Source organism: Microchirus variegatus, assembly GCF_963457635.1.
Source record: "Microchirus variegatus genome assembly, chromosome: 5".
NCBI lineage: Eukaryota > Metazoa > Chordata > Actinopteri > Pleuronectiformes > Soleidae > Microchirus > Microchirus variegatus.
This window is the reverse complement of record NC_139806.1, coordinates 4,466,863-4,494,543: the sequence shown is the minus strand read 5'-3', so window position 1 is coordinate 4,494,543 and position 27,681 is coordinate 4,466,863. Positions and strand designations below refer to the sequence as shown.

The following is a 27,681-nucleotide window of genomic DNA, read 5'->3' as shown; positions in this document are numbered from 1 at the left end:
ATGACCTGAACATCACAGAGTCAGAGAGGAAAGAGCAGGAAACCTCAGTCACAATATGGACCTGTTCCAAGTGTCATTGACTCACTTCTCAATGAGTTTGAGGACGATGAGGTGAAATATCTGCCAGAAAAATCTCCATTAAGAGCTAAAACGATCAATGATTTAATCAAATATCAACCCCAAAACTAAACGAATCACTTTGGATCATCGCAAATGATTTGCCTTTAGCTTCTTAAGTTGTTAGTTAAATTAATATTGTGTGTGTTTTGTGGACAAAGACAGTAACGATAATAGATGATAAACATGCATTTCCCTTGTTTTCCAGGAGATATGCCAGTGCCTGAGGTGGCGTCTGACACGTCTGCCTGCGCTGCCGCCATGTTGAGCCCCGTCCTCAACGCCTCCAACGGAGACGGCTCAGAGTCTGAGACCACGTCTGCGATCCTCGCTTCAGTCAAAGAACAGGTCAGAACTGTGTGTGTGTGTGTGTGTGTGTGTGTGTGTGTGTGTGTGTGTGTGTGTGTGTGTGTGTGTGTGTGTGTGTGTGTGTGTGAGCTTTGCTAAGATTCACAAATCATGCATCACGAGGGCTGGGGTGATACGGGGACAAACCTTATCACAATACCCGTTTTAATGTCATTTGATATCGATATAAATCAAGGCTGGGGCGATACCGTTTATAAATAATATCTGTATATTTTTAGTCTGTATCCTCATGAATGAGATACAATGTGAGTATAAAGCTGCACAATACACTGTTAATACACTCTTAAATTGTTAATATGTTCTGTTTATGACACACTTATTATCACCCTTCACTTCACATCATATTATAATAATTATTATTATTATGTGTGTTTGAAACAGTGACAAAAGTGTTTTTTAAGTGACTTTTCTAAATATAATTGTGTTTCAAATATTCAGTGTATTTTACCAATTTAAATGTTACAAACCCTTAAATGTCTGCTGCTTGTACTGCCACCTGGTGGCCTGGTGGTCACAAACTGAAAACCATGTGATGCTGCGACTGGAAACTGAGGTTTGTGTTTTGTAAACCTCTTACTGCGTGTTTTTAAAAAGAGAAAACTGTGATTTTTTTTTATCTCACGGGAGAGTTGCTGATATTATGGGATGTGAGGGGGGAAAACAACTCAGAAACTAAAGATAACCAGTGAACACGCTGAGAGTTAGAGGAAGAAATAATGCATGTTTTAGACCGACGGCATCACTCTGAGTTACAGAGAACCCTGCGTGGGAAGAGCATTTCTAGTCCAAGTAGGTCATGAAGACGTGGACACACACACACACACACACACACACACACACACACACACACACACACACACACACTTATAGAGGATGTAGGGCATGATAATGGCCTTCTGAGAAGAATGTGTAAAAAGTGAAAAGCAAAAGAGGAGAAGAATGGACGGAGCGTTTGCGTCAGCGATTTACACAACTCACTCACTCACTCACTCACTCACTCACTCACTCACTCACTCACTCACTCACTCACTCACTCACTCCGCCTCCTCCCATCATCCTCTGCGAGCTGTTATTGTCTATTCTTCTGCTATTATTATTATTTTCCAAGTCGGTCCCAAAAAAAAAAAAATCCCAAATCCATTTAAAGTTTCTGGAAATTTACCAGAAATGTTCTGCCCCTTTGCAACCCTTTTTTCCCCTCTGAATTCTCAGATTAAAGACAGAATTCTGACATTTTTTCTCTGAATTCTCTGGTTAAAATCAGAATTCAGTTTTTTTTCCTCTGAATTCTCAGATTTAAGTCGGAATTCTGACTTTTTTTCCTCTGAATTCTCAGATTTAAGTCAGAATTATGACTTTTTTTCCCTCTGAATTCTCAGGTTAAAATCAGAATTCTGTTTTTTTCCTCTGAATTCTCAGATTAAAGACAGAATTCTGACATTTTTTCTCTGAATTCTCTGGTTAAAATCAGAATTCTGTTTTTTTCCTCTGAATTCTCAGATTTAAGTCGGAATTCTGTCTTTTTTTTCTCTGAATTCTCAGATTTAAGTCAGAATGATGACATTTTTTCTCAGAATTCTCAGTTTAAAGTCAAATGATTGACTTTTGTCTCAGAATTCTGAATTTAAAGTCAGAAATCTGACTTTTTTCCTCAGAATTCTCAGTTTTAAGTCAAAATATTGACTTTTGTCTCAGAATTCTGAATTTAAAGTCAGAAATATGACTTTTTTTCCTCAGAATTCTCAGTTTTAAGTCAAAATATTGACTTTAATCTCAGAATTCTGAAATTAAAGTCCGAATTCTGACATTTTTTCTCAGAATTCTCAGTATTTAAGTCTCTGAATGCATTCCAGTATCCAACCATCCATCCATCTTCTGCCGCTTTATCCTCCACATGAGGGTTGTGGAGGATGCCAATCCCAGCTGGGCTACACCCTTTATATCTAGATATACAGACGGTCTAGAAGTTAAGGTATTGAGAAGTACAGGACGGCAACAGAAGGATTAACCTAACCACAATTCTTCGCGCCTTAACTTAGGTTAAATAGGTTCTGCCTCATTGGGACCAGGTTTTGGTCTCCATGAGGTCTACTGGTCCGGACAAGGTCAGTGTTTGAGTCAGAAAACGGTCCCCAACTCACACACTCGCACACAAAGCCTGTCTGTTTTTTCACAAAGACAAGGTCGGGCATGAGAGACCAAGAAAAGGATACACACACACACACACACACACACACACACACACACACACACACACACACACACACACACACACACACGTACATGCTGCCAGTCAGAGTCTTTTGCCTCTGCTGACTCACACCAGGAGAATCCCCCGCTGATGTTTTTTCATCCATTTCCTTCTACCCTCGCGAGATTGATTAGCCGTTTGACGTCGTATTCATCACATCTGTCAGCTTTTTGTCAATGCGTCGTTCATCATCTCTGCCGTCAACACATCTGCCACTGGGGGACGGACGGGGGCTCTTTGACCAAACACCGCGTTGGCTGCACCACCACCACCTCGGCACCGGGGGCCGTGCCAACCGTGTATAAATATAACATTATGCAAACACGCGTGAACAGTGGAATACTCTGTCTCTCTCGGTTGTCTTTTATTGTTTATATTTTCAGGGCACAATCAATGACACGTAAAACAAAAGCCTTGTTCACACCGTCTGGAAAGAAGCCAACTATTCTGAAATGGATTTAAAAGTTCCAGCTTGTAAATCTGCAGTCACTTCCAGACACTAATGTGAAAAAATAGGCCCAAAAAAATACATAATTTTAGATTAGATGAGACTGTATTGATCCCACACTGAAGGAATTCACATGTTGCAGCAGTTAAAAGGACAGAGAATATAACAAAAAAAAGAATACAAAGTGAATTTTTTATTGGTTATTAAACCTTCATATTTAGATCATTTTTCCTCGTTTAAAACTCGCTCGCCAAGGTTATTTTTCCCAATTCCCCCCAGAAATGAGGCTTATTTTTCTTTGTTGAAAATCAATGTTTTAGCTGCTGTACATTCACTCTGATGGGACTAGGTGCTCACGTGGGCATGATACATAATTACATAGTTATTTACATTATAATGTGTAATTTAATTCCAACGCAATGTAGTGTAAGTGACGCAAGGAAGAAATTAGACAAAAAAACAGCAGCATTGTGGGTGTTTATCACAAACAGACAAAAAGACGTAGGCTACGAGGAAAAATCTGCATCATTTCTGCCTGTCGTGGCACATAAGTGATGATTCTGTGTCAACAGATCAGTGGACTGCAGGATGATTATGCCTGTTAACCCAACTGCAGGGTGCCATCACTCGACTATTTTGGTACACATCTCAAAACCTTATGCCTGCTTAAGTCTGCAGTATCTCCGGCACATGAAGTTGAAAATGTATTATTGTGCGATTATATGTGTTTAAAATCATGTGTTTAGATGGACCTCAATGACAAACTAAGCAAACAGGGCAGCAGTCGACCAGGTAGCTCCATGAACTAAAAATCTGTATTTTATACAGTATCTGGACTTTGGTGCAGAACAGTTCCCAAACTTCTTTGAACATGTGATGTAGATGCATCCACTGTGGCCCAGTTCTTAGAGGAATTCCTTGCTATGTGAGATGTGACCTATTTAAAAGAAAATAAATAAATCCGGCACTGGAGTTGTCTTGTTACTCAACAGACAAAGTGAAAGTGGCACAGACCAGAGTCGCTGTTTTCCGCCTGCAGCCTGGTAACATGTCAGACGATGCATGCACGGAAAAACCACACAAACACACACCGGAGCATTGGGTTTTTCAACATTTTACTTTTAGCGACTGTCAATCGCTTTTTTAGAAGCAAGTCATTCAAAAATATTGTATTTTATGTGTTTGAAGATTCACTTTTTTGCTTGCAATAATCGGAATTTTGTTTGCATTTGCGTTGGAACTCGTTCCCCAAGATTTCCCCGTCGACATCCGTCAAAATAAATGTATTTTATCAGAGTTCCAGACGGACAGCGACTCCAAGCCCGTGACTACTTCCTGACCGTTGAGCTGTCGCTCCAAAACTCAGTAGCCAATCAGCAGGCAGCTTCCTAAGGCCTTCCATTTGTCAGAATCACAAACAAAAAAACACAGCGCAAAGAACAAAACAGGAAGCGCAAACGCAAACAAAATTCCGATCATTGCAAACAAAAAAGTGAATGTTCAAACACATAAAACACAATATTTTTGAATGGCTCATCAAGTGTTGGTTGCTTCTGGAAAAGTGTTGACACAAATCTAATTCCATAGATCTTGGTACAAAATGCTCCACCATAATCACTGGTCGACACAATTCATAGACCAAATTGCACCTCAACCCCCGTAATTTGCACCCGATTGGCAGTCGCTAAAAGTAAAAGTGAGGGAGCGTAAACGCAAAAAAGTCGGAGCTAACAAAATTTCCATCATTGAAAAAGTGTATTTTCAAACAAATAAAAACCAATATGTTTTAATGATTAGATTCAAATTGTGTTTGCAGTTGAGCTCTTGAACCAACATTAAAATGAAAATACGGGGGTGTAAATCAGCCGAGCAATGTCAGCAACAGACTTTTCACACGGAGGCAGATTTGTACCTAATAATCCTAATCTCTCATCATCCTCCTCTTCCTCATATACTTCACACACTGGTATAGTGATAATTAGGTAAAGATTAATGTGACTCAAAATTTCTACGCACTCTGGTCACGATTCCTCAGCTCCACCCCGTTCACGTTACCTGGTTATATGCACAGTAGAACAGTATATACCAGTGGAAGCTAGCGTACCAGTGGTGGCACATGCACCACAGCTTGAGTACTTCAGAGAGAGTGACTATCCATGTGGTCTTGTTTCTACTTCCAACCTGGGGAAAACACTCATCACCACTGCTTCAACCCTCATTTTCATCAGCCTGGCAAACGCTGCCTCCCCGCTGTTCTCTTAAAAGCCTCAGCGCTGGTGAAACATATGGACTGTCAAAGAAGAGCTGCTGCTCTCACCGCCTCATCAGAGAGGAGGAAAAAAACATGACAGCGCTTTCAAGACAGCTGAGAGGATTGAAAATGATGAAAACGAGGCAGGGAAAACGTGCGGCGGAAAGAGGGAGAAGTCGACCAGCAGGGAAGAGACTCTCACACGGGCCGTTTTAGCCGTGATCATCATCGTGAATCTCAGGGTTCTGTGGAACTGTTCACTCTTAATTGGCGCTGCAGTAGGAAAACATCTTCTCTCTAATCTGCCCGACAACACACATGAATCCAATGAAAAGCAGTTTAGGCTGAAGTCGCTGACATAACGTTCTTTTTCTCTCATATTTTCAACGAGTGAGTGCGTCTTTCTGCTTCCCTTGTTCCAAGATAACTTTCACTTTCGGTATCTGACTGATAATTCAACCGTTTAGGTTTAACTGTACTGAGAACTGACGTCACAAATCACAAAAGCTCTATGCTTTCTGCCATCCATCCATCCATCCATCCATCCAACCATCCATCCATCCAACCAACCAATCATCCAACTTCGACTGCTTCTACTCAAATGTTCTATATATCGCAAACGTTCTAGGAGTTGCAGTCATGAGACGTACGCTTGCCTAGGTAGGTAAGTAGGTAGGTAGGTAGGTAGGTAGGTAGGTAGGTAGGTAGGTAGGTAAGTAGGTAGGTAAGTAGGTAGGGGGGTAGGTAAGTAGGTAGGGAGGTAGGTAGGTAGGTAAGTAGGTAGGGAGGCAGGCAGGAAGTAAGTAGTTAGGGAGGTAGGAAGGTAGGTAAGTAGGTAGGGAGGTAGGTAAGTAGGTATGGAGGTAGGTAGGTAAGTAGGTAGGGAGGCAGGTAGGTAAGTAGGTAGGGAGGCAGGTAGGTAAGTAGGTAGGGAGGCAGGTAGGTAAGTAGGTAGGGAGGTAAGTAGTTAGGTAGGTAAGTAGGTAGGGAGGCAGGTAGGTAAGTAGGTAGGGAGGTAAGTAGTTAGGTAGGTAAGTAGGTAGGGAGGCAGGTAGGTAAGTAGGTAGGGAGGTAAGTAGTTAGGGAGGTAGGTAGGTAGGTCAGTAGGTAGGGAGGAAGCCTTGTAGAAGAACCCTTTTGGAACCCTTATTTCTAAGAGTGTAAGTAGGTTGGTAGGGAGGAAGGTAGGGAGTTAGGTAGTAGGTAGGTAGGGTGGTTGGGAGGTAGGGAGGAAGGTAGGTATGTAGTTGGTAGGAAGATAGGGAGTTAGCGACAGGCAATAAAAAACAGGTGTTTGAAGTAATCTGTAAAAACCGAGCAAAACTCCCTCTAAAACTCATTATGGCTTTGAGCAATAAACGTCCTTGAGTTGTCTATTTTCTTTCTTATTGCCCTGCAGTTTGTATAAACTGCATTATTGCTGACTGAATCGTCGTCGTCCCCCCCGCTCTTGCAGCACAATGGGTCTGTTTTACATTCGATCATAACGTGCCGTGTCTGCTCCTGTGCTAAAAACCGACCTCGGCTCGGTTTCGTCCGGAGGCTGGAAATCACTGACGCTGGTGAGGAGCGGAGTGAAACATCTCCGGCTGCAGACGAATAAATAAAAGAAGACAAATGGCTGTGGTTTGGGATGAACATTTAAGTAGTTTTGGTATCTGCAGAGCACTAAATCTCCTGGAATCTGTCTCCCGGTGTTGTCTCGGTCTTTATCTTATTTCACCTCACCTCCTCTCATGCAGGCTTGCTTTCCTTCTCTGCCTCCAGGACGACTTCTTTTCTGACTTCACGTACTTAATCATTTTTCCAGCCTCAAAGATTTTTTCGCTCGGGTCTTTGCCGCCTCGACATTTTTCCTCATTGGACATCCTCTCCTTTCTAAAACAACTAAATGCCAAGCGAACACCACAGGGCACAATTAGGCTCCTTTACAGCAGAGACAGATTCACACCGACTCTGCGGCCCACGCAGCCCACCACTGTCCTGCGCTCTTTCATTTTACTTTACTAATTGCTTTAATGGTGTTTTCAAGGACCAGCCTGTTCCTGTTTCGCTTGTGGCTGCGCACTAACTCACTGTCCATCTCCGCGCCCCCCCCCCGTCTCCATAAATAGGCTCAAAATGGAGCCCCGGTCTTTGGTAATGCAATCAGTTGACAAGCACTTGGTGCTCATTAAGTCATCGTAGTTAACTGCTGTCGTTTGTAACTTTATTGCTTCTCGGGCTACGTTACACTCACACGTCCATGCCAATAAACCTGTCATTCATTTAATTCTTTAAAATGTGGGTTAAAGGTGCATTATGTAATAAATCTAAAGCAACTGGCCATAAAATCCTCCTTATATGTCACAGAGACTCAGGAATAATGTTCATATAACAAACTGAACTCACCAACAACAACAGTACAGACAACATATTTACATTAAAAAAATATATTTTGCAGACTGCAAATCATGTTTATGTTTTGGCGTCATATGGCGCCACCTACCGCTGTCTACCAATCATTGCAGTCAGTAGAGTCTCAGCTGCCGAGCAGCCACGGGTTGCGTTACGTCAGAAAACGAAACCTTAAAGACCTCTGTGTTTCGAATTTGAATGTAGTAACTTTTTTTGGCCACATTCTTACATATGGCACCTTTAAGTTTTGTTTATTTAGGAAGGATTTAACATAAAATACGATCCCCTGTACAGTTGTAGATCGACTCAACTCGGTTTCTTTTTTGCTTTTCCATTAGTGTTAGTACATGTTAGTATATGATACTTCATTTTACTTTTACTTCTCACATAACCCCTAACAAAAAACAGCAAATATATCAGAAGGTTTGCATCAACAGAACCAAACTGAGGCATGTTTTGCTCATATCTATTGGGAGTTTTTTCTTTAATTATCGATTAAATCGGCCAAATGCTTTCTTGTTTTTGTCCCAGTTCATGTTTGTTTTTTTGATTTCTCTGTCCTCTCGGATTAAAACAAACCATCACTTCCATTAGGGATGTTTTCTAACCGTAGGAGGCGCTGTTCCTTCAGCAGAATAATAATTCAGAATTGTACATTCACTAAAATAGTTTGCTTTAAATTGTCATGTGGAAATTGCCAATATCATTTTTAGCACTTAAGACAAACTAAAGACTGCAGCTGCACTGAAAGTGTGATTATACTTAATATGACTTAATTTATGATTGCATCGCTGGATGTTTCCTAACAAGAAAAAAACATGTTTTTCTTCTTCTCCATAAGGAGCTAAATAAACCTAATTGAATGGAAAAAAGCATGACCCAGAAACAGCAATTAAAACTGAACCATAGGTTTGCTGAACCACCTGCTCATGCACACGTATGCGTACATAATCAGTAAAATCCTCACAGTGTTTGCTGGTTTGACTCAGAAAATGACTCAGAAACACTGCATTTTCCATGTTCTTTTTTTTACTCCCACAAAGGAAACGAAATCATGCAAACCCAGCATGTGCTGTGATCCTGGTGTAACCTGAGCCAATGCAAATTAGAATAAAGAAAATGACTGGAGGCTGGATCTTTGCATGCAGCATGTATTCACAGTGACATTCAGTGGTATTCAGACGGAGCGCTCACGATAAAGGAAAAGGCTTTTTATTCACCTGTTTCTGCTGCCAAGGGTTAGGGTTAGCCATGGCTTTGACATTTGACTCAGATTGCACGTGGGTAAGTGACCGTGGGTCATCTGAGTTTCTGCTTCATTTCTCCACATATTTGTTTGGATAAGTTTATACATGAGCACAGAATGACACTTATAAAGGCTTTTAGACGTGTGGTTAAGTGCTACAATTAAATATGAGACTTCTTGTTAAGAAGCTAGTGGAGCTGTGAAGCTCACTGGTTACATGATTGCTACCAAAGGGCAAATCAAGACAAGTCCATTATGTTTATGTGGATTAAAAGTACAACTTTTCCTGAAGGGTTTTTGAGTCTCTACAACGTTCTCTATACTCACATGCTAGGTTTGGACAAAGAGAAGAATAAAGTTCTATTTACTTTCCTATCTCTTGTTGTCGTTATTCCACTATATTTCTGTTCAATCAAGTATCCAGTGAAACGAAAGAGAAGTGTTACTGATACAAATATGACTCTGAGGAAAAAATTTCAAATTATACAAGATATAAGATACACTCAGAAGTAAAATTACACTGAAAATTGAAAAAATACACAAATGCCAAAAATAAATACACAAAAAAGGGAATGACAAACTTTTGTATACTTATTTTTCCAACTGACAAAAACATTAACTAACTACATAAATAAATACAGACTTACTTTTCCAACTGCTAATAAACACTTGCTAGCTAACCAACTAACTAAATTTAGTTAGTTGACTAGTAGTATTAGTAGTACTAGTAGTTAGTAGACTACTTTTAAAATAATTTGGAGTTTTTATCAACACATTACCTTTTACGACTGGTGATAAAAACTAACTAACTCACCAACTAGCTAGCTAGCTAACTAGCTAACTTACTAAATACATACATAAATAACTTTTATAGACTACTTTCAAAATATTTTCGAGTTTTTATTGACACTTTTCCGACTGCCAATAAAAACTAACCAACTGACCAACTAGCTAGCTAACTAGCTAGCTAATTAACTAAGTACATAATCAAATAACTTTTATAGACTACTTTTAAAAGAATTTGTAGCTTTTATAGACACATGAACTTTTCCGACTGCCAATAAACACTAACTAACAACTAGCTAGCTAGCTAGCTAACTAAATAAATAAATACATTTTGCAGACTACTTTTAAAAAATATTGTCTACCACAGTGCCACCACTTTTTTTTTTCTTCTGGACCAATGCTGTTCAAACCAGACCAAACCAAATAAAAACCATTTGACTGAACACATTCTCACTGGTCAGAAACCCAGGTTGAAATGGGGGGAGTTTTTAAATCAATGGGAATGAAGTATTAGTCCACTGTTTTACAGGTTCTCTCCCACTCACACCCCCTTTTCTATTCTATTCTAATCCTTTTTTTCTATGATGTGAGGGAATGAAGGAGGGATTGAGGGGTGGGTTGGGGTGGGGTGGGGGGTTGCAGATGGTCTGGTCAGAGAGAGAGAGGGAGGGGGGGGCGGAGCAAAGGAGACAGAGAGTGACTGGTGAGCAGCAGGCTTTTTTTTGGGCAAGGTCGGCCGGTGGGAGGGCCCATTGTGATGCAACGTTGCATAAATAATGCCACGGGGCTTCGAAATGCTCCGTTGCTATGGGGACCTTTGTGCCTCGGTGAACACACTGTGTGTGTGTGTGTGTGTGTGTGTGTCTGTGTCTGTGTCTGTGTGTGTGTGCGTGTGCGTGTGCGTGTGCGTGTGCGTGTGTGTGTGTGTGTGTGTGTGTGTGTGTGTGTGTGTGTGTGTGTGTGTTTCATGGCCCCCGAGGAGGGACTCAGGAAAAAGACATAGAGAGTGAGGGGAGCTCAAGTGACACTTGTAGTCTCTCAGTGTCTCTGTTTTGCTGGCTGTGTCCTGACCCCGGACGCATGAGTGTTTGGAGAAAGGACAAGGGGACACCCTGTGATTTTTGTGTGAAGTATGGTCCATGTGAAGGTATGTGTGTGTTTGTTTATTCCTGTACGTTTTCTCTCCTTAATCCCACTGCCAATCTGTGGCCGAGCACATTCCATCACGGTGTGTGTGTGTGTGTGTGTGCGTCTCCATCTGCACTAACAGGTGTCTGTCTGTCAGCCTTGAATTGGAGGGAGCAGAGATTGGAGAGGCAGGGGTGCAGGCAGGGGGGGCTGGGTGGGTAAGAGGGGTATCGCTTTTAGTTGGTTTTTTTTCCGAGGAGCCTCACATCCAATATTCTCGTGGCCTCTCGGCGTCCGTCACAGGAGTAAAAGTAAAGGACAAAAAAAACTTCTTCGTCTTCTGCTTCTGCTGTGATTTTGCCCTAAAAAGTAGGTTGTTTTTTTACTCCTTTGTTTTTTCCCTAGAAAATGAGGTTTGGTTTGTGCGCAGTCTTCTTTTGAGATGTAAATGGCGACGTTACTTTGTCGCGAGGTACCGCGGATACGTGTTTACATCAAAGGATCGCACACTCTGTGCAATTATGTATATGTTTTTTTTATTTATAAAGGGGTTTTTAGTGATTTTTTTTTGTCCTTTATTCAAATTTTATTTATTTTCTAACCGCCTTTATATCGAGCTCCGTGTTCCATCTCATTGTCTACACTGGCAGTACTCAGTTCTCTTGAATCCTGAAGTTTTAAGAAGGAAGTTTTCTTTTTCTTTCTTTGTTTTTGTCTTTTTCTTATTTGCTGAATCATTTATGGTCAGCCCAGTAAACACAGTAAAGAGGTGATTTCTTAGGCCGTAGAACAGCTTATATTATTTTCTGCAGTGAACACGTTTCCATGCGCTGTCGAGCTGGAGGTGTGTAAACAGGGACGAGTGCATGTTCCTCTCACTGTGGAACAGCATTAACACACGAGTGTGTTTGCATGAATGTGAGTTCGTGTCTCGTTTACAGCGGAATACATTTAATGTTGTGTCCACTGTACTGTGTGACGCAGCAGTTTCTCTTAATTTATGTTTGGAAATCATAAATGGCTTTAGGCTGTGGACACTCACGATTCAATTCTGAATTAGTACAACAATATTCCACCAGTAATTTGTGAAAACAATATTTACGATGATATTTTTAGAAAGAACGTAACCATGTTTTATTGATGATTGCAAGAAAGTGAGTGCATTTCCATAATTTTCTCCTGAGTTGATGGCTAAAGTGCATTTATTACAATGTGGAGACAGCAGCTGAGTTGTGCAGTAGTTGGTGGAGTGCATGTTTAAATATTACGGGGGGTTTCTTGAATGCATTTCGTACCTTTTCCTTGTAGCTTTGTTCCTGTAAAGTCAACTCAACTTGTTTTTTTTTTTACACTGTTTGTGTAACATTGCACATTATAAAACGATAATCCTTAAACCTGTCCACTTCGACCAGCACGGTAATGTTTGCTAATTTATTTTTGTTGTTGCCCTACTAACAACAATAACAACAAAACCCTGTGACTCTCATGTGGAGGATAACGCAGTTGAGGCATCCTGTTGTGTTTTTACTCTGTCACAGCGTGTTTTAATGCTCTTATCAGGACACTCTAGTTTGTTAATGTATGCTTTTTTTAATGGGCGAGATGTTGTTGATTTACACACACACACCATCCCACTGAAGCTCAAATTAGGTGATCATTTAGCAACTTTTAGGACGGCTAAATCTGCTTTCCTTACTGAGGAGTTGGCAACACTGCTAGCAAGCTAGCTAGCACGGTAGCAAGCTGTGTTCACAACGGAGGTGACGTATATTCATTACGCGAAAAACCCCGCAATCTTTTCCAAAGCCTGAACCAGTTGTTTTTTGTGCCTGAAACTAAAAGCTAACACTCTAAATGACCTGATTTCTGCCAACATTGCAGTTAGATTTGTTATACAAGTGTGGCTTACAGTGTGACGACGGGGGTTTAGTGGGGTGCTAATACAGCGACAGACGTGTGATGAAAACTTTTCCACCCATCTTCCACTTCCACTGTATCCAGCACCATGTTAGCGTAGCACGGCAAGGCGGGAACGCAGATTCCACACAGCTTCAGTGTGATTTGATTTGTCAGGCGAGAATTAGACGACTGCTTTCATGTGACGCTGACACACACACACACACAAAAAAAAAAAGCAAATTCTCCCCTCAGACTTCTTCATCTGCTCCCCCCTGGACTTTTTCCTTTCGCAGAATAACAAATGTCACATTTGCGACGGCTTTGGTTTTGCCGCCTCAGTTCTGCGACGTATCAAACTCCTCTCAGTGAATATCTGTCAGACCCGCGGCTGCCTGTGCCTCTGTTTTACCACCACAGACTGCAGACTCCATTAAGCAACGATTAAAAAATGTGTTTCCGACGATGGAGCCAAAATAATGATGAGGATGACCGTAAATGTGACAGTAAATAAATGGACAGATTGTTTTGACACACACTCTCTCTCTCTCTCTCTCTCTCTCTCTCTCTCTCTTTCTCTCTAGGAGTTGCAGTTTGAACGTCTGACCAGGGAACTGGAAGCCGAACGACAGATTGTTGCCAGTCAACTGGAGAGATGCAAGCTTGGCTCTGAGACAGGAAGCATGACGAGCATCAGGTGTGTGTGTGTGTGAGACTTTACGGCCTCACAGCTGGTCACTCTACAGAAACACGTCTTGATTTCGATCCAAATCTCACCTCTACCTGGTTCAAACCACAGTTGAAGACCGAGGGTACAATGTCCCTGCATTCCTCTGGTGCACCGGCTCGAGTTCCTTCTCCGGTTACTCCATACTTTCTACACTAGCTTCTTGCTAGAGTCGTACTGTACTCATACTATAGTCATATTTTGGTTTTCTTATGATTTTTTTTTATAACGCTGGGCATGTTAACGACTTGACCATGACGACTGACAGGAAAAAAAACATGTGATGTTTACGTGCCACGCCGCCGGAGTCCAGACACCGCTTACCAGTTAGCTCCTTTAGCGTCGTTTAGCATTACTACGCGTCTTTTCCCGGTCAGTAGTCACGGAAACGCACTATGCGTTAATGTGCGTTAACGCTGACGCCGCTAACCGCCGCTAACGTGCCCTGCACAATTTTTTTTAGCTAATGTCAGCTCTATATTCCGACAACTCTCTTTAATCTAGCGTATTTTCTCAGGTCTCTAAAGCCCCGCCCCACACTGGAGGATAATTGGCCAGATTTCGGTAGGGGGCGTGAACCCCGCAATAACCAATGAGAGCGAGTTGATCGGGGAAAAAGATGTTGCATACTTTGGTTCAGAACTTGTACAAGCCAAGTTGATTCCGTCTTCTCAGCCATGACCACAGATTTTGTTTTGTTTTTTCGCCGACAGTCCTTCTCCGTGTCTGTTGTTTACATTCTGAAATCACGTTAAATCAAAAAAAATTAAATAAACCCTGGAATCGCCTCCCTGAAATCGTGATTAGACACAAAAGTGTGTCTTGACTGGATCATCTTCTCTGTGCTTTCTCAGGATTAAAACATTGAAAGATCGGTTTCAAAGTTTGTGCCTGTGGTCAGAGTTGAAAATCCTCCAGTGTGGGGCTCAAGGCTAAGGCTGCATCAGATTTGACAGTTTACATTCATAACAGTCCGATACAGTGATTTAAATAGAAGATTGTTGCCTAAATGAGGATAAAAATCCTGAATAGTTCTGCTTTAAGTCCTTGAAGCTTCTATGATGCCTGTGTGAGTGCTTTTGGAACATAAAGGGAAAATTGTGTGAACTCATTCGTACATTTTTCAAACACAACGTGCAATTTCCTGTCAATTAAAACTTTAATCGCTTCACACAAAGAAGTCAACAGTGTGCAGCTGTCACAGGAGTCTATTATTCTACTCGGGGCCCCCATTTGTTTCCCGTGAAAACTGTACACAATGTGAAGGGACCGTCACATTATCTGCCCGCTGATTGAGTTTGGACCCGAGCCTCGTCTGCGCTCTGAGGCCCAAAGAGCACATTCTACTCATTCGCCGCCAGTGTCAATGTGAGAACAGCACTGCTCAAAGTGTTGTGCTAATGCACTTAGCCTCCCTCTCAGGACAATGTAACACGATTAAAGCCTCCGCCTCACCCCCACACCCACCCCTCATTCACACATAAATAGACACATACAATCCATCACCTTTTGGAGCAAGTGGGGATTCCATCTCAGCTCAAACTAATTACTCATCTGCCCCGGACTGTAACTCTCCATTCAACAACAAAGAACAGGACGATGCTCCAAACCCGATTCATCCACACGTCTAATTAACCAGCACGTGCCGTTATAGCCGCGCTTCAGCTCTGCAACACCAGGGCCTCGATTTAAAATCAGCGGCAACGTGGGAGATTGAGAAGGAGGAAAAAAAAACAAAAAAACATGTTTGACTTCATTTCCCGTCTGCGCACAGATGGAACAAAGGCTCTGCCATCTTTGCTAACTCGATTTGATGCTTTTACGGTTCGGTGAGGAGCAGATCACTCTGCCGTCTCTCGCTTTCTGTGAGCCGTCCAACGCCTTTGACTAGGAGGTAAATGGACAAATGGTCCAGCAGAAATGAGTCCACAGAGGGAAATATGCTGGGATGTGGTTTAATGCATGAAGTGTTGGGTTTATTGTTTAACTCTCTTATGGCCATCGTGATGATCAGGCCATCTGGATTTAGTTTGATTTTATGGCTGTAGAATTGTCAAACAATGTTCACTGAGTTATCCATCCATCCGTCTGTCTGTCTATCTATCTATCTATCTATCTATCTATCTATCTATCTATCTATCTATCTATCTATCTATCTATCTATCTATCTATCTATCTATCTATCTATCTATCTATCTATCTATCTATCTATCTATCTATCTATCTCGTTGTGAACACAGCATTAGTCAGTGTACCTTGCTATCGTGCTAGCTAGCTTGGGGTCCGTATCTATGTTCCCCGGGTCCTATGTTCCCCGCTTTGTATGTGACCGGGGAACATAGGACCCTTTCTCTAACCCTAATCCTAACTCTACCCTTTTTCAAAAAAAGGGTCCTATGTTCCCCTGTCACATACAAAGTGGACCTTTTTTGGGAAAAACAGGGAACATAGGACCCGGGGAACATAGGTACGACCCCCGCTAGCTTGCTAGCAGTGTTGCCAACTCCTCAGTAAGTAAAGTAGCTGTTAGCTGTCCTAAATGTCGCTAGATGATCACCTAATTTGAACAGTGGGTGTAAATCAAGCTGCAAAATAGTTTTCGCTCTGAGCTGCTGTCTCTGGTTACTCGTATCGCGCTCGCTGTCCATGGGAGGGTTTGCCATAATTCGGGTTTTTGTCCTCCAAAAGTCTCTAATGACACCAGAAAAATGTTCTACATTTTGTCGTTAGTCACTTTTTGAAAAAAAGACTCAGTAGAAGGCTCTGAATACTCGCTAAATATAGCAACAACGTCGCTATATGGTCTGCATCATGCTAGCTAGCTAGCTAGTCTCATTTCTAAATGTATAAAAGGAGCTCATAAACACCTATGTTACAGTATATTCTTCAAAAGTTGTGAGCTGATAGCTAAATTGTTAGCCACTGTAATGTGTGAAAAGCTGTATAATGTAAGAATTTAAGTTATTTTTATTGGTATATTACAGCATACATCAGTTGAAGCAAACAAGAGAGCAAGTACGGAGCAAACATTTTTGTTGTGTTGTTTTAAATTTATATAATTATATTATATCATAGTATATTATATCTTTGGTCTGACATTGCAGAATAAAAGTGTAGACCAATCACATCAAACGCTTAATTTGAGTGAATATTTTCTAGTTTCTTTGCTCCATATCTGACACATAAATCATTAAAACTTTGTTGTTTTGAGACATTATTTCGAGGTTTCTGGAAACACAAACAAATCAAAATGTTTCAGCATTTTCTGGCCCAAAACAAGAACTCAATTAATCAAGATAATGATTCGTAATTAATGAATTATGAAAATAATCATGACTTGCAGCTCTATATATAGACACACACACACGCGCTAGCTACAAATCTGCAGGCCGACACGTCGTTCTCCATGATGTAGCTCCAGTTTCCACACACAGACAGACATTATATATAATATGACCATCATGACCAGGGACAGTGCAGTCGCCGTGTGTGGGGTTTTAACCTTGGCAGATGGTTGTGCCAGATATAATAAAGACTGTGTGTCACTGTGCTCAGGGTGACTTTTCATAACTTCTAGCTGAGGAAAGTTGAGAAAATCACGTGACGGACGAGGGGGGGGGGGGGTAAAGTGTCTGCACATAAAAGACGACACAACAGAATCAGAGGCAAATGTGAATCGTAAGAATTGTCGCGTCATTTCGAGCTGTTTCAATTTGGCTTTTTAATATTTCTGTATGACAGCTCTCGGGTTAGAGCACGAAGAATGTGAATTATGAATGAGCGTTGCTTGCAGCTGTGTGGACGGTGGGGGGGGGCCGCGAGTTCAGAAAGCCGCTCCTGTTGTGTTATGGAAGATAAAGACTTTCAGAGGTGCTAATGAGTTCTCCGGCTCTGCCTTTGTTTCCAGTCTTAATCAGTCACCACAGGTCACAGTGTCTGCCACGGCATATGCTGCTGCTTTAACACCTCAAAAAGCACAAATCCTGCCTCTCTCTAGCGTGTGTGTCTGTGTGTGTGTGTGTTCTTGTACTTGCGACATACTGAGGACCAGTGAACATTTTTTGACGACATAGTATAGTATGACGTTTTTGTCCAATTTTGGACCAAAATGTTTAAGTTAAATTTTGGACCAAAATGATTTTGTTAAATTTTGGACGATCATATAGTATGACGTTTTTGTCCAATTTTGGACCAAAATGTTTTAGTTAAATTTTGGACCAAAATGTTTTAGTTAAATTTTGGACCAAAATGTTTTAGTTAAATTTTGGACCAAATTTTTTTTGTCAAATTTTGGACAAAACATTTTTTGTCAAAGATTTTTTTAAATTTTGGTTGACATAGTATAGTATGACGACAAATTTTGGACCAAAAATTACACAAAAAAAGAAAACATCGAAAAAGTTTTACAGCCGTTTTTGCTCTGAGGCTCCACCTGCAGACATTTCATGGTACTGCAACCAGTAGTTCTTTATAGATGTCATTCATGAAGTAGATATTTGTAATTGTGTTGATTTATAAAGTGGAAATGCTGGTCCTCACTTTGTCAGCAACCCAGTCCTCAGTATGCAGCAAGTACAAGAGTGTGTGTGTGTGTTTGTGTGTGTGTGTTTGTGTGTGTGTGTGTGTGTGTGTGTTGCTTTGCAAGTCAAATTGAAACAATTATGTCTGTGAAGAGAAAAAAAACTGTGTGTGATAAACTTTGTCTCCGTCACTGAACACACAGCCGAGATCACAGATAACAAACTAATATTAGATCGTTGATCCTGGCGGCTGCACTTAACGCGAACGAATGATTCCTCGGTTTCTGACACCACTGTCGATGACCAGCTAACCGTTTCAATCATGTGTGTCATGAGAAATGTGCAGGGAAATCGTGAAACCCTTCTACAGAGAGTACGAGTTTAGGAGAATCTGGCTTTTTTTTTATCTGCCCGGAACCAGCGCGAAAACATCTAAAAAACACCACCTGTCGCCATCTTGCCTTGTCATCCTTGTCTTGTTCGTTTGTTTGGAGTGCATACGCGCTAGAGATGCAACTAACGATTATTTTCGTAATCGATTAATCTGTCGATTATTTTCTCGATAAATCGTTTTTCATCCATAAAATGTCAGAAAACAACTAAAAAACGTTGATCACTTTTTGTCAAACCTGGAAATGACGCTGTTCTCGAATGTCTTGTTTTGTTAGGGTTAGCTTCATTTAAGAAGCTAAAAAAATCAGAAATGTTGTTTTAAAAGCTTCAAACCGATTTATCGATTATCAAAATAGTTGACGATTAATTTAGTAATAATTGATTAATTGTTTCAGCTCTAGTACGCGGCGCATAAAATGTATATGCACGCGCCATTCCTGTGTTGGCGTATTTGTGTGGCAGTGTTACAGCGCCACATAAAGGCCTGGCATATGTACTACAGCACTTAGAGAAATGTCATTTCTTGAAACATTGCTGTGTTTTAAGAATGAAAAAGACCATTTAGGTAAAGTTCAGTAAGTTAAGGGATGGATATCGGTATTGGGTTCCCATCCGTACAAGTCAAAATGACTGGATCAGACGGATCGGACTGATAGAAATGTAAAATCTGGTACAGTCCAAAAATCAGCAAAAGCTTTTTAGCTCAGAGTCATGTTTGGGGCTGTTTTGTTTCTTCTTTGTTGTAGTAATTAATTGTGTCTTTGAAATGACTCGGCACAAATTTCTCAGACTAATGTTGTTATCAGTAGATGCTTCAGTTTGTGATATCTGACGCACCAAAACAGTGTCTTTGCCCCGTCCTTGTTGTTCTGTTTCCATGTTCCCACTGATATTTAAACAGATTGAGTACCTGTGGTTTCACTCTGCTGCCAGAGGAACGTCCTCCTCTCACGGTGACGGCTGCGTGTCCGTCCGCCTCTTTTTGGCTCTGCATATCTGTGACATTTGTCCACTAATCGGCTGTGTGTGTGTGTGTGTGTGTGTGTGTGTGTGTATGCATGTCTGGCTGCTGAGTTTACTGTGTGTGTGTGTGTGTGTAATGCACCCGGCAGATATGGCCTACCGCCTATCGTCTGGCGGGGAAAGGGCGACCCCGTCATGCGAGCCCAGCGAGAGCCCATTACCAGAGGCTTTATCAGGGCAGTGAGCTGCCAGTTAGACTCACTGCACCACCGTGTGGTTCTTAGTTTTTACTCGTATGGACTTTTCAGATGTATTCGCAATAGGATAATTTGCTCTCTCATCATCCTCCTCTTCCTCACACACTGGTATAGTGACATTAGATTAAGACGGAGCTAGAAATGCATTTACGACGCACTCAGAAAGGTCAAGATTCCTCAGCTCCACCGCGATCAAATACCTTGATATAAAAGAGTTGGTGAGTAATTCTGATTTTTACTACGATTTGTACCACAAGAGGAAACTTGCGCACCACTGGTGGTACCACAGTTTGAGAACCATGGGCTTAGACTTTACTTGACCTATTAAGGTTCTAGTGTGTGCATGATTTAGTGACATCTAGTGGTGAACCTCCAGATGGCGGGACTCCCACCCACTCACTGCGCTCAAAGTTTTTTGATTCTTTCAGCTTCTTGAATGTGAATATTTTCAAATTGAATGAATCTTTTCTTGTTCCATGTAACAAAGATATCACTGAAACTGAATGAACGTCATCATATTTTCAGTTTTGGGAAACACCGATCAACGTTTTCCAACATTTCCGGACATTTTATGGATCAAACAACGATATAATCCACAGATTAACAGATTATGAAACATAGAAACTGAATCACTTGTGGAAATAAAACTGCAATTTCACCCACTGTGATTTGTGTTTCGAGCGTGGACTTCATATATATTTATTTTTAATTTCAATAATGAAGCAGAGTTTTAATGTTATTGGATGAATTGGGGATGGTTAGGATAGTTTTGTCCTTCTGTCGGTGACCGAATGAACAGCGAGGCGCTCAGACTCTCAGGGGCATCATGGCGGCTGATTTACATGACAATACAACTTACCTCAGATTAAAATTTCTGTTTAATCCAAATGACCTGGAACAAGAATTGCCACTTCATTTTATTTAATTCGTTCAGGCTCCAATTGTGATTTTATTAGGTGAATTTAATTTATTGTTGTTGTTTTTTACTGTGTAATGCCATTGATTTAACATTTTAAAACTAACAGACAAAGAATGAGGGTGATTCAGAGTTGGAATAGACAACTTGACTTATAGTAGCAGAAAATGTTGTTGTTAGAACGGCACAAAGGAAACAACAGAATCAGAAAAACGCTGCAGGAGACAAAGAAGAAGAAGAAGGAGTATTTCATACAATTCAAATGATGCACAAATAAATATTAACAGTGTGAGTACAGATAGCACGCCTCAAGCTGCTGATTAAAGACGACGTCCGCGTTATTGTTTGTTTAAGGCGGAAAACGTGGGTTTTTGTTTGTGGCTGAAGACGTTAGGGGTCGGACTCTCTTACTATCTCACGATTCGAATCGATTCCTTTTTTTTTTCAAAACGATTTGATTCATAATGGTTTATGCTTAAATGATCAACTCCAGTCTGCTTTGCAAGACAGAATGACAGAATCACATATAGCACAAGTTCCAAACATAAAAGTGCGTCTTTATTAGTGCCGGGCATGTTAATGGTGTCAACGTTAACGCTCGTTAGCGTAAAAAAGGTGCGCGTGACGTCATTTATGTCCCCATTGTTAAAATGAGTCTCTAAAGTAACGCTAAACTTTAAAAACAGAGGCACACATACGCAGTACACAGGTATGCTGGATATTTGTAGCGCTGCTCTTTTCCTTTAATAAACAGACCGCTCCAGTTCGACTGTAGAAGCGCTAACGGTGCTAAAGGAGCTAACGGAGCTAACTGGTAAACGGTGCCCAGACTCCGGTGCCGCGGCACGTAAACATGACATTCGTGCGCCATTAACGTGCCCAGCACTACTCTTTATATATAAAAAAATATATTTTATATCGATTCTGAATCGTAGTAAAAGAGAATCGCAATTTTGGCACACCCCTAGAAGATGTTTTTAAGGCACTTTGTCTGATGAAGATATGACGTTTAATCGCTTTCATGCAAATTGGCCCTCGGCCCTCACATTTACTCGCCGAGCCCTGCACTCGTTTGAGTGTTTGTGCCGCTGCGGTTTCGCGATGACTCTGCTCGCGTTGAGGTGAATGGAAAAGCGACTGATTTGGCCGATGCCAAAGCGAGCAGAGCAAGAGCTGTATCATGGAAACGTGCCATAAACCTTGGGGGAGGAACGTAAAAGAATAAGAGGAACAGAAGGTTGAAGAGAGGACAGAAAACGGAAATGGAGTGTGTGGTGTGTGTGTGTGTGTGTGTGTAGGGAGGGAGGGAGGGAGGTGGGGAGTGGGGGGAATAACATGATGAGCCAGGAGGCAAGAAGAAGAAGGAGTAGGAGGAGGAAGAAGGTTGAGGCATTATCATGTAAAATCCCTTTTAACCTGCCGCGCTGCAAATAACCAAACAAACACAGAGGGAGGATGAATCACTCGTAAAAAACCAGACACTTTTCATAAACCTCATACCACAGACTGTCTGTCAACATGGCTTTGTGTGTGTGTGTGTGTGTGTGTGTGTGTGTGTGTGTGTGTGTGTGTGTGTGTGTGTGTGTGTGTGTGTGTGTGTGTGTGTGTGTGTGTAGACTGAGGAAATGCACTGCAGAGCAGCTCATACAGTGTTTTTGTCACATTTCTGCTAATTTAAGCTGTAGAGTTGTTTGAATAATTAAGTACACTTTCTGCACATCATTGCAATGAATGATATTTCAAAAAGGAAAAGTGTTTGTTTTGATATATAAACACGTACGATGCTAAATGAATTTGAGAGTTTGAGACACATTTCTTCATCTTAAAGATGCTGCAGAGTGTGCTCTAACAGCAGTTCACCACTGGCTGCAGTTGTCTTATCCACGTCATGACCCATAAAATCCATGATAACTTCATTTGACATCACGGGACTTCCCGCCAAATTCATCCAAACTTTTACCAGTTTGTGAGAAGAAGAAGAAGAAGTGCTGACGGCAAGAATTAATTAACGCAGTCCCTTAAATGCAGCGTGACAGAGTGAAAAGCTAAGCACACACCTCTGGAGTCGGTCGCACGACGGCAAAGAGGTATCGTACGACTTTCTCTTTTTTTTGGGCCACAAGGCGATGTTTCCCTTAATTTAACGCTGGGTGTTTGCCATCCACTAAAGTGGTTTGGCTGGAGCAGATCGATGCTGATAAGGAGACCTGGCATATGGCTCTGGATCGTGTGTGTGTGTGTGTGTGTGTGTGTGTGTGTGTGTGTGTGTGTGTGTGTGTGTGTGTGTGTGTGTGTGTGTGTGTGTGTGTGTGTGTGTGTGTGTGTGTGTGTGTGTGTGTGTGTGTGTGTGTGTGTGTGTGTGTGTGTTGTGTGTGTGTGCCAATTCCAAAGGCATCAAATTGAATTGATCTCCAGTTAGTAAGAGAGTAGATGGCCACGGCTTTGGCTCGTCAATCGTAAGTCAAGGAGAAAAAGAGAGAGGATAACAAAATACGGTTCACTGCGACCAAGGCTGTAACAATTGTGATAAACACTGGGGTTTAAGTGTCAGGGCGGGGCCATATACACAGACAGTAATGCTCTAATGCAGTGGGATTCCCAAACACTGGGTCGGGACCCATAGATGGGACGCAGGAGATTTTTTGGGGGGTCCAACCTTAGATGTTAATGCATGACACGTTTCCATGGCGAATGACCGGAAAAAGACGCATATCGTCATGTTTATTATTATTATTATTATTATATTATTATTTATGATTGTTAAAATGAGTCTCTAAAGTAACGCTTACAGTTCACAGCTACGCTGGTTATTTGTAGTGCTGCTCTTTTCGTTTAAAGCTCACATAGAGTGGTCCTATCGCACATATATGTGAGTTATGGAGGTCTACTTACATACATTAACTTGTTTTTATGGTCAAAAACCTCATAGTTGCTGTAAACGAGCCGGTAGAAATCTCTCCTCACTGAAGCTCTCGTCAGCCGCGCTGTTTCAGACTGAAATCTCACCCCCAGAAGACAGGCTGTGTTGTGATTGGCCAGCCAACGAGAGCTTTCCCAACTGTCTTGTGATTGGCCAACGTAATTAGCACGTCAGCTCTCGGAAGCACAGCTCCCCCCTCTGGAACGGTGGATGCACTGCTACTCGTTATCAAAACATTGTTTTAGCAGTGTTTAAAAATAGCTTCGTCGCGACTCCCCGCCGCAGTCCCTTTTTACGCCTTTCACCCGGAGTCGGACCCACATACCCACGCTTCGTACGTAACCGGACCGGGTTTTTTCAGAGATCTCGCTGAGCCCGAGATTACAATACAACACAGCGTTCTCAGCAGTGGCTGAACTGTTTGTTTAGAACCTTCAGGGCTTTGTAAACAAAGTAATGGCATATATACACACCAAAAAACCAACGTTAATTGGTACTTCCATTCTATGGGAGCTTTAAACAGAAGCTAAAGCAGCTAACTGAGCTAACTGGTAAACGGTGCCTGGATCACCCCAAAACTCTTGAACGTTAGTGTAAATGAGTAACTTATGGAAGAAGATTCACATTGATGTGATTGCCTTGTTTGTTTAAAACAGTAGTTTCTTCACGTCTTCTAATTGGCTGCTGCTGAACTGCCAATCAAAGCAGTCTCCCTTTGTAAATGGACGTGGAATCGGCTGTTAAGCTGTTGTCAGGATCTTATTTCAACTCTGCCCAGTCGTTCACAGTCAGTGCCAAGTGTCCCAGGATGAAGACAGAACCTCGACTCCTGCTTTAAGAAAACACTTCTCCTCTGAGCTGCTGTCCCAGAGGACGCTTTGTGTCCATTGACAATCACGCTTATTTATAGCCACTGACAGGCTCAGTATTTTGGCCCTTGATAAGTGGGAAAGCAGGGGAGGAGACGTGAGCAGCGCTGGCTCTGTGAAGTCGGCACACATCAGTTATTGTTTGTGCTCGGGTTGAAACGGGCGACTGATGGCGGGGTGCTCTGTGATGTCCTGACGCGCCGCGCTCCGGGAGTCTTTTGTTGTCGTCGAGCAAGAAGCTCATTCTCCATTCCGTTTTCGCAGGGACGCCTTGAATGCCTGTACATCGCCATGAAAAGAGATTTATCACAGCCAATGACTGTTGACATCACATTTGTCAGAATATATTCTCATCCACATCTGCGTTTGGAGAGAATCCTGACGTTGCTGGTGCATGGATTATTCATCTGCCAGATGGAATTATGCATCTGAAGATACCTTCTACTCACACAGATGATCTGGTGTCACACAGAGATCCAACATGTCTTCCTCCTTTCTCTCATTCAACTTCTGGCCCAGAGTCAAAATGGCCGCCTCGACCCACAGGCAGTCTCGGGAAGTCAATCTGACCAATTTACTGGGTCACAGGAGACTTCTGCTCCTCTCTACAAGCGTTTGTGTGGAGCATGTGGACGGGTGAACAGAGAAGGCAATCTGCGTCTCATCCCGCTGCGCTTTAATCACTTGCTTCAAAGCCTCTTGTGTTTTTCTCTCACGACGAAGGCAAAGGAAGCTCAACCCCCGACTCAACTCGAAGCCTGAAGTACCCGTACGTCAGAGTCAGACGAGACTGATATCTCCCTTCACCTTCGCTGTCCTCGCTGCAGTCTGGCAGATCATGCTGAGCTTTTCTTTTCTTTTTAAGAAAAAAATGATTATTAAAGAATGAACAGAATTTCACAAATAAAATATAATCGGCTGCAGCCAGACACAGAGCTCTGCACTCAGTCAGTGACATTCTCCTTGGAGATTGCAATCCACCGCAGCACTTCTGGCAACCCCAAATTATTCATACGCATTTGCAACTTCACAAAGTTGACTTTTTGTTATTGCATTTTTTTTCCTTCTGCTTTTCACCCACTTTAGTGAAAACTTATGGCACTTTTTCCATTAAACAGTTCTGGCACTACTCAAACAGTTAGATACCTGGTAACTGGTGTTTTCTGATGAGCTGAGCCGATGCTAAAATGTGACGGTCACTGATTGGTCAGAGAGTGTCGTCACTGGAAGAGTCACGAGCGGAACGTCCGACACAAGAATCAAACCGAACGATGCCGAACTATACACTACCGTTCGAAAGTTTGGGGTCACCTATACAATTTGTTTGTGTTTTCCATTAAAAGTCAGACTTTTATTCATCAAAAGAGTTGAATAGAAAATATAGTCAAGATATTGACAAGATTAGAAATTCAAAATAATAATTTTGCCCTTCAACCTTTGCTTTCGTTTTGCTAGTCCTTGTGCTAACATCATTGCACAAGGGTTTTCAAGGGTTTTCTAATCATCCAAAAGCCTTCTAACGCAATTAGCAAACACAATGTACCATTAGAACACTGGAAATGGGCCTCTATACACCTATGTACATATTTCATCAAAAAGCAGACATTTGCAGCTAGAATAGTCAATGTATAGAGGGTATTTCATTATTATATTCATTGAAAAAAGGGCTTTTCCTTAAGTAAGGACATTTCTAATTGAACGGTAGCGTGGGTTAGTTAAAAAGACTTAAAAATCCTGAAAATGTTGGTTAATCTCCAACATTATCAAAGGAAATGGTCTAAAATGTCAATATTTAACAGCGTATGCTGGAAGCCGGCGATCGTAAACCGAATCACAACCACGTTCAGTGGTATTTCAGTTCAGTGACGGTCAACAAATCTTTTTAAATCAACTGATTTTTATGATTCAGTTACACCGGAAACAACTGCTTGGACCGTCGCTCGCTTGTGTTGCGTATAAAAACAAACACGTTGAGGAGGAACTATGCAGTCATGGAAAACGACGTGACTGATACCGAACCAAGTAGAGCAGAGGGAAGAACTCGGGGAAAATCCCATTACCATTAAGTTTTTCTATGTACTCAATATTTACTCTTTTTGGCCGGACCTCAACAACATCTCCAAGCGCTACAAATGCAAATGTCCTTGATTGACCGTCTGACTGAATTAGTGTTTGTCAGCGGGCCAATCATTGTGTTAATCCCGTTGGATGCTCTTTGAACACGATTTAGCTATAAGCAGTTACTGTTCACGTCACCCGCAAGTGTGAGGCTCGGATGTTCTGCTTCTCGCTGCCAAGTAGAGCATGGCAATATTGTCCAGTTAAGGGTGCAATACTGCAATAACATCATGCATCTATTTGCTCAATACTTTTGTGGTGTTGACCAAAAATCAGGCAAATCATTTTGAGAGAATATTAATTTTTTTCATAGATTTATTATGTGATGGAACATTATCACACATCACTATATTCTGTCGGGTATCCGTGTCTCAAAGTCTAGATATCGATATTGATGCCATATCAAAATGTCAACGTCCCTCGTGGCTTCCTGAACCCTGAATTGTTCAGTTCTTCCGTTAAAAGAATTCATCCCTCCATTATCCTGCCACGTATGAAGCTCTTTATGGCATTCACTGAGTCATAATGTTCAACAGTCTCCCGAGGCTGTTGACACTTGACTCCTCTCTCTCTCTCTCTCTCTCTCTCTCTCTCTCTCTCTCTCTCTCTCTCTCTCTCTCTCTCTCTCTCTCTCTCTCTCTCTCGAGACATGAGATACAGCAGCTGTAGATAATACCTGCACAAAAGCAGCAACAGTTCCTCATTATTACAGCATTATACGCAATTAGGCAAACGTCAGGTGACCGGGTGAGATAAAACATGTAGACTCAGAACACACCGGGACCACAGTCATGTCATTTCAAGTTTCATTTCAATAAGAACTGCATCTCTGGGCTGTGATACTCAGAATACTCAGAATATTAGAGCTGCAACTAACGATTATTTTCGTAATCGATTAATCTGTCGATTTTTTTCTCGATTAGTCGATGAATCAGTTGGTCCATAAAATATCAGAAAATGTTAAAAAACGTTGATCAGTGTTTGTCAAACCTGGAAATGACGATGTTCTTGAATGTCTTGTTTTGTCCACAAACCAAAATGATTCAGTTTTATTGATTTCTTTGTTATGTGGAGCAAAGAAACAAAGAAAATATTCACATTTAAGAAGC

General features: G+C 41.6%; 1 protein-coding gene across 3 annotated transcripts in view; it reads left to right on the top strand.

The window, feature by feature from the left end:
* Positions 1-330: 330 nt before the first annotated feature.
* Positions 331-27,681, top strand: part of ctnnd2b (catenin (cadherin-associated protein), delta 2b) — a gene marked incomplete at both ends in the record, with an annotated part of 96,391 nt that continues 69,040 nt past the window's right edge. For all 3 annotated transcript variants that reach the window (XM_083889326.1, XM_083889325.1, XM_083889324.1), the window contains 2 exons: positions 331-465; positions 13,474-13,586. In XM_083889326.1, the coding sequence (XP_083745452.1) occupies positions 331-465; positions 13,474-13,586 (248 nt within the window). The remainder of the gene's footprint in view (positions 466-13,473; positions 13,587-27,681) is intronic.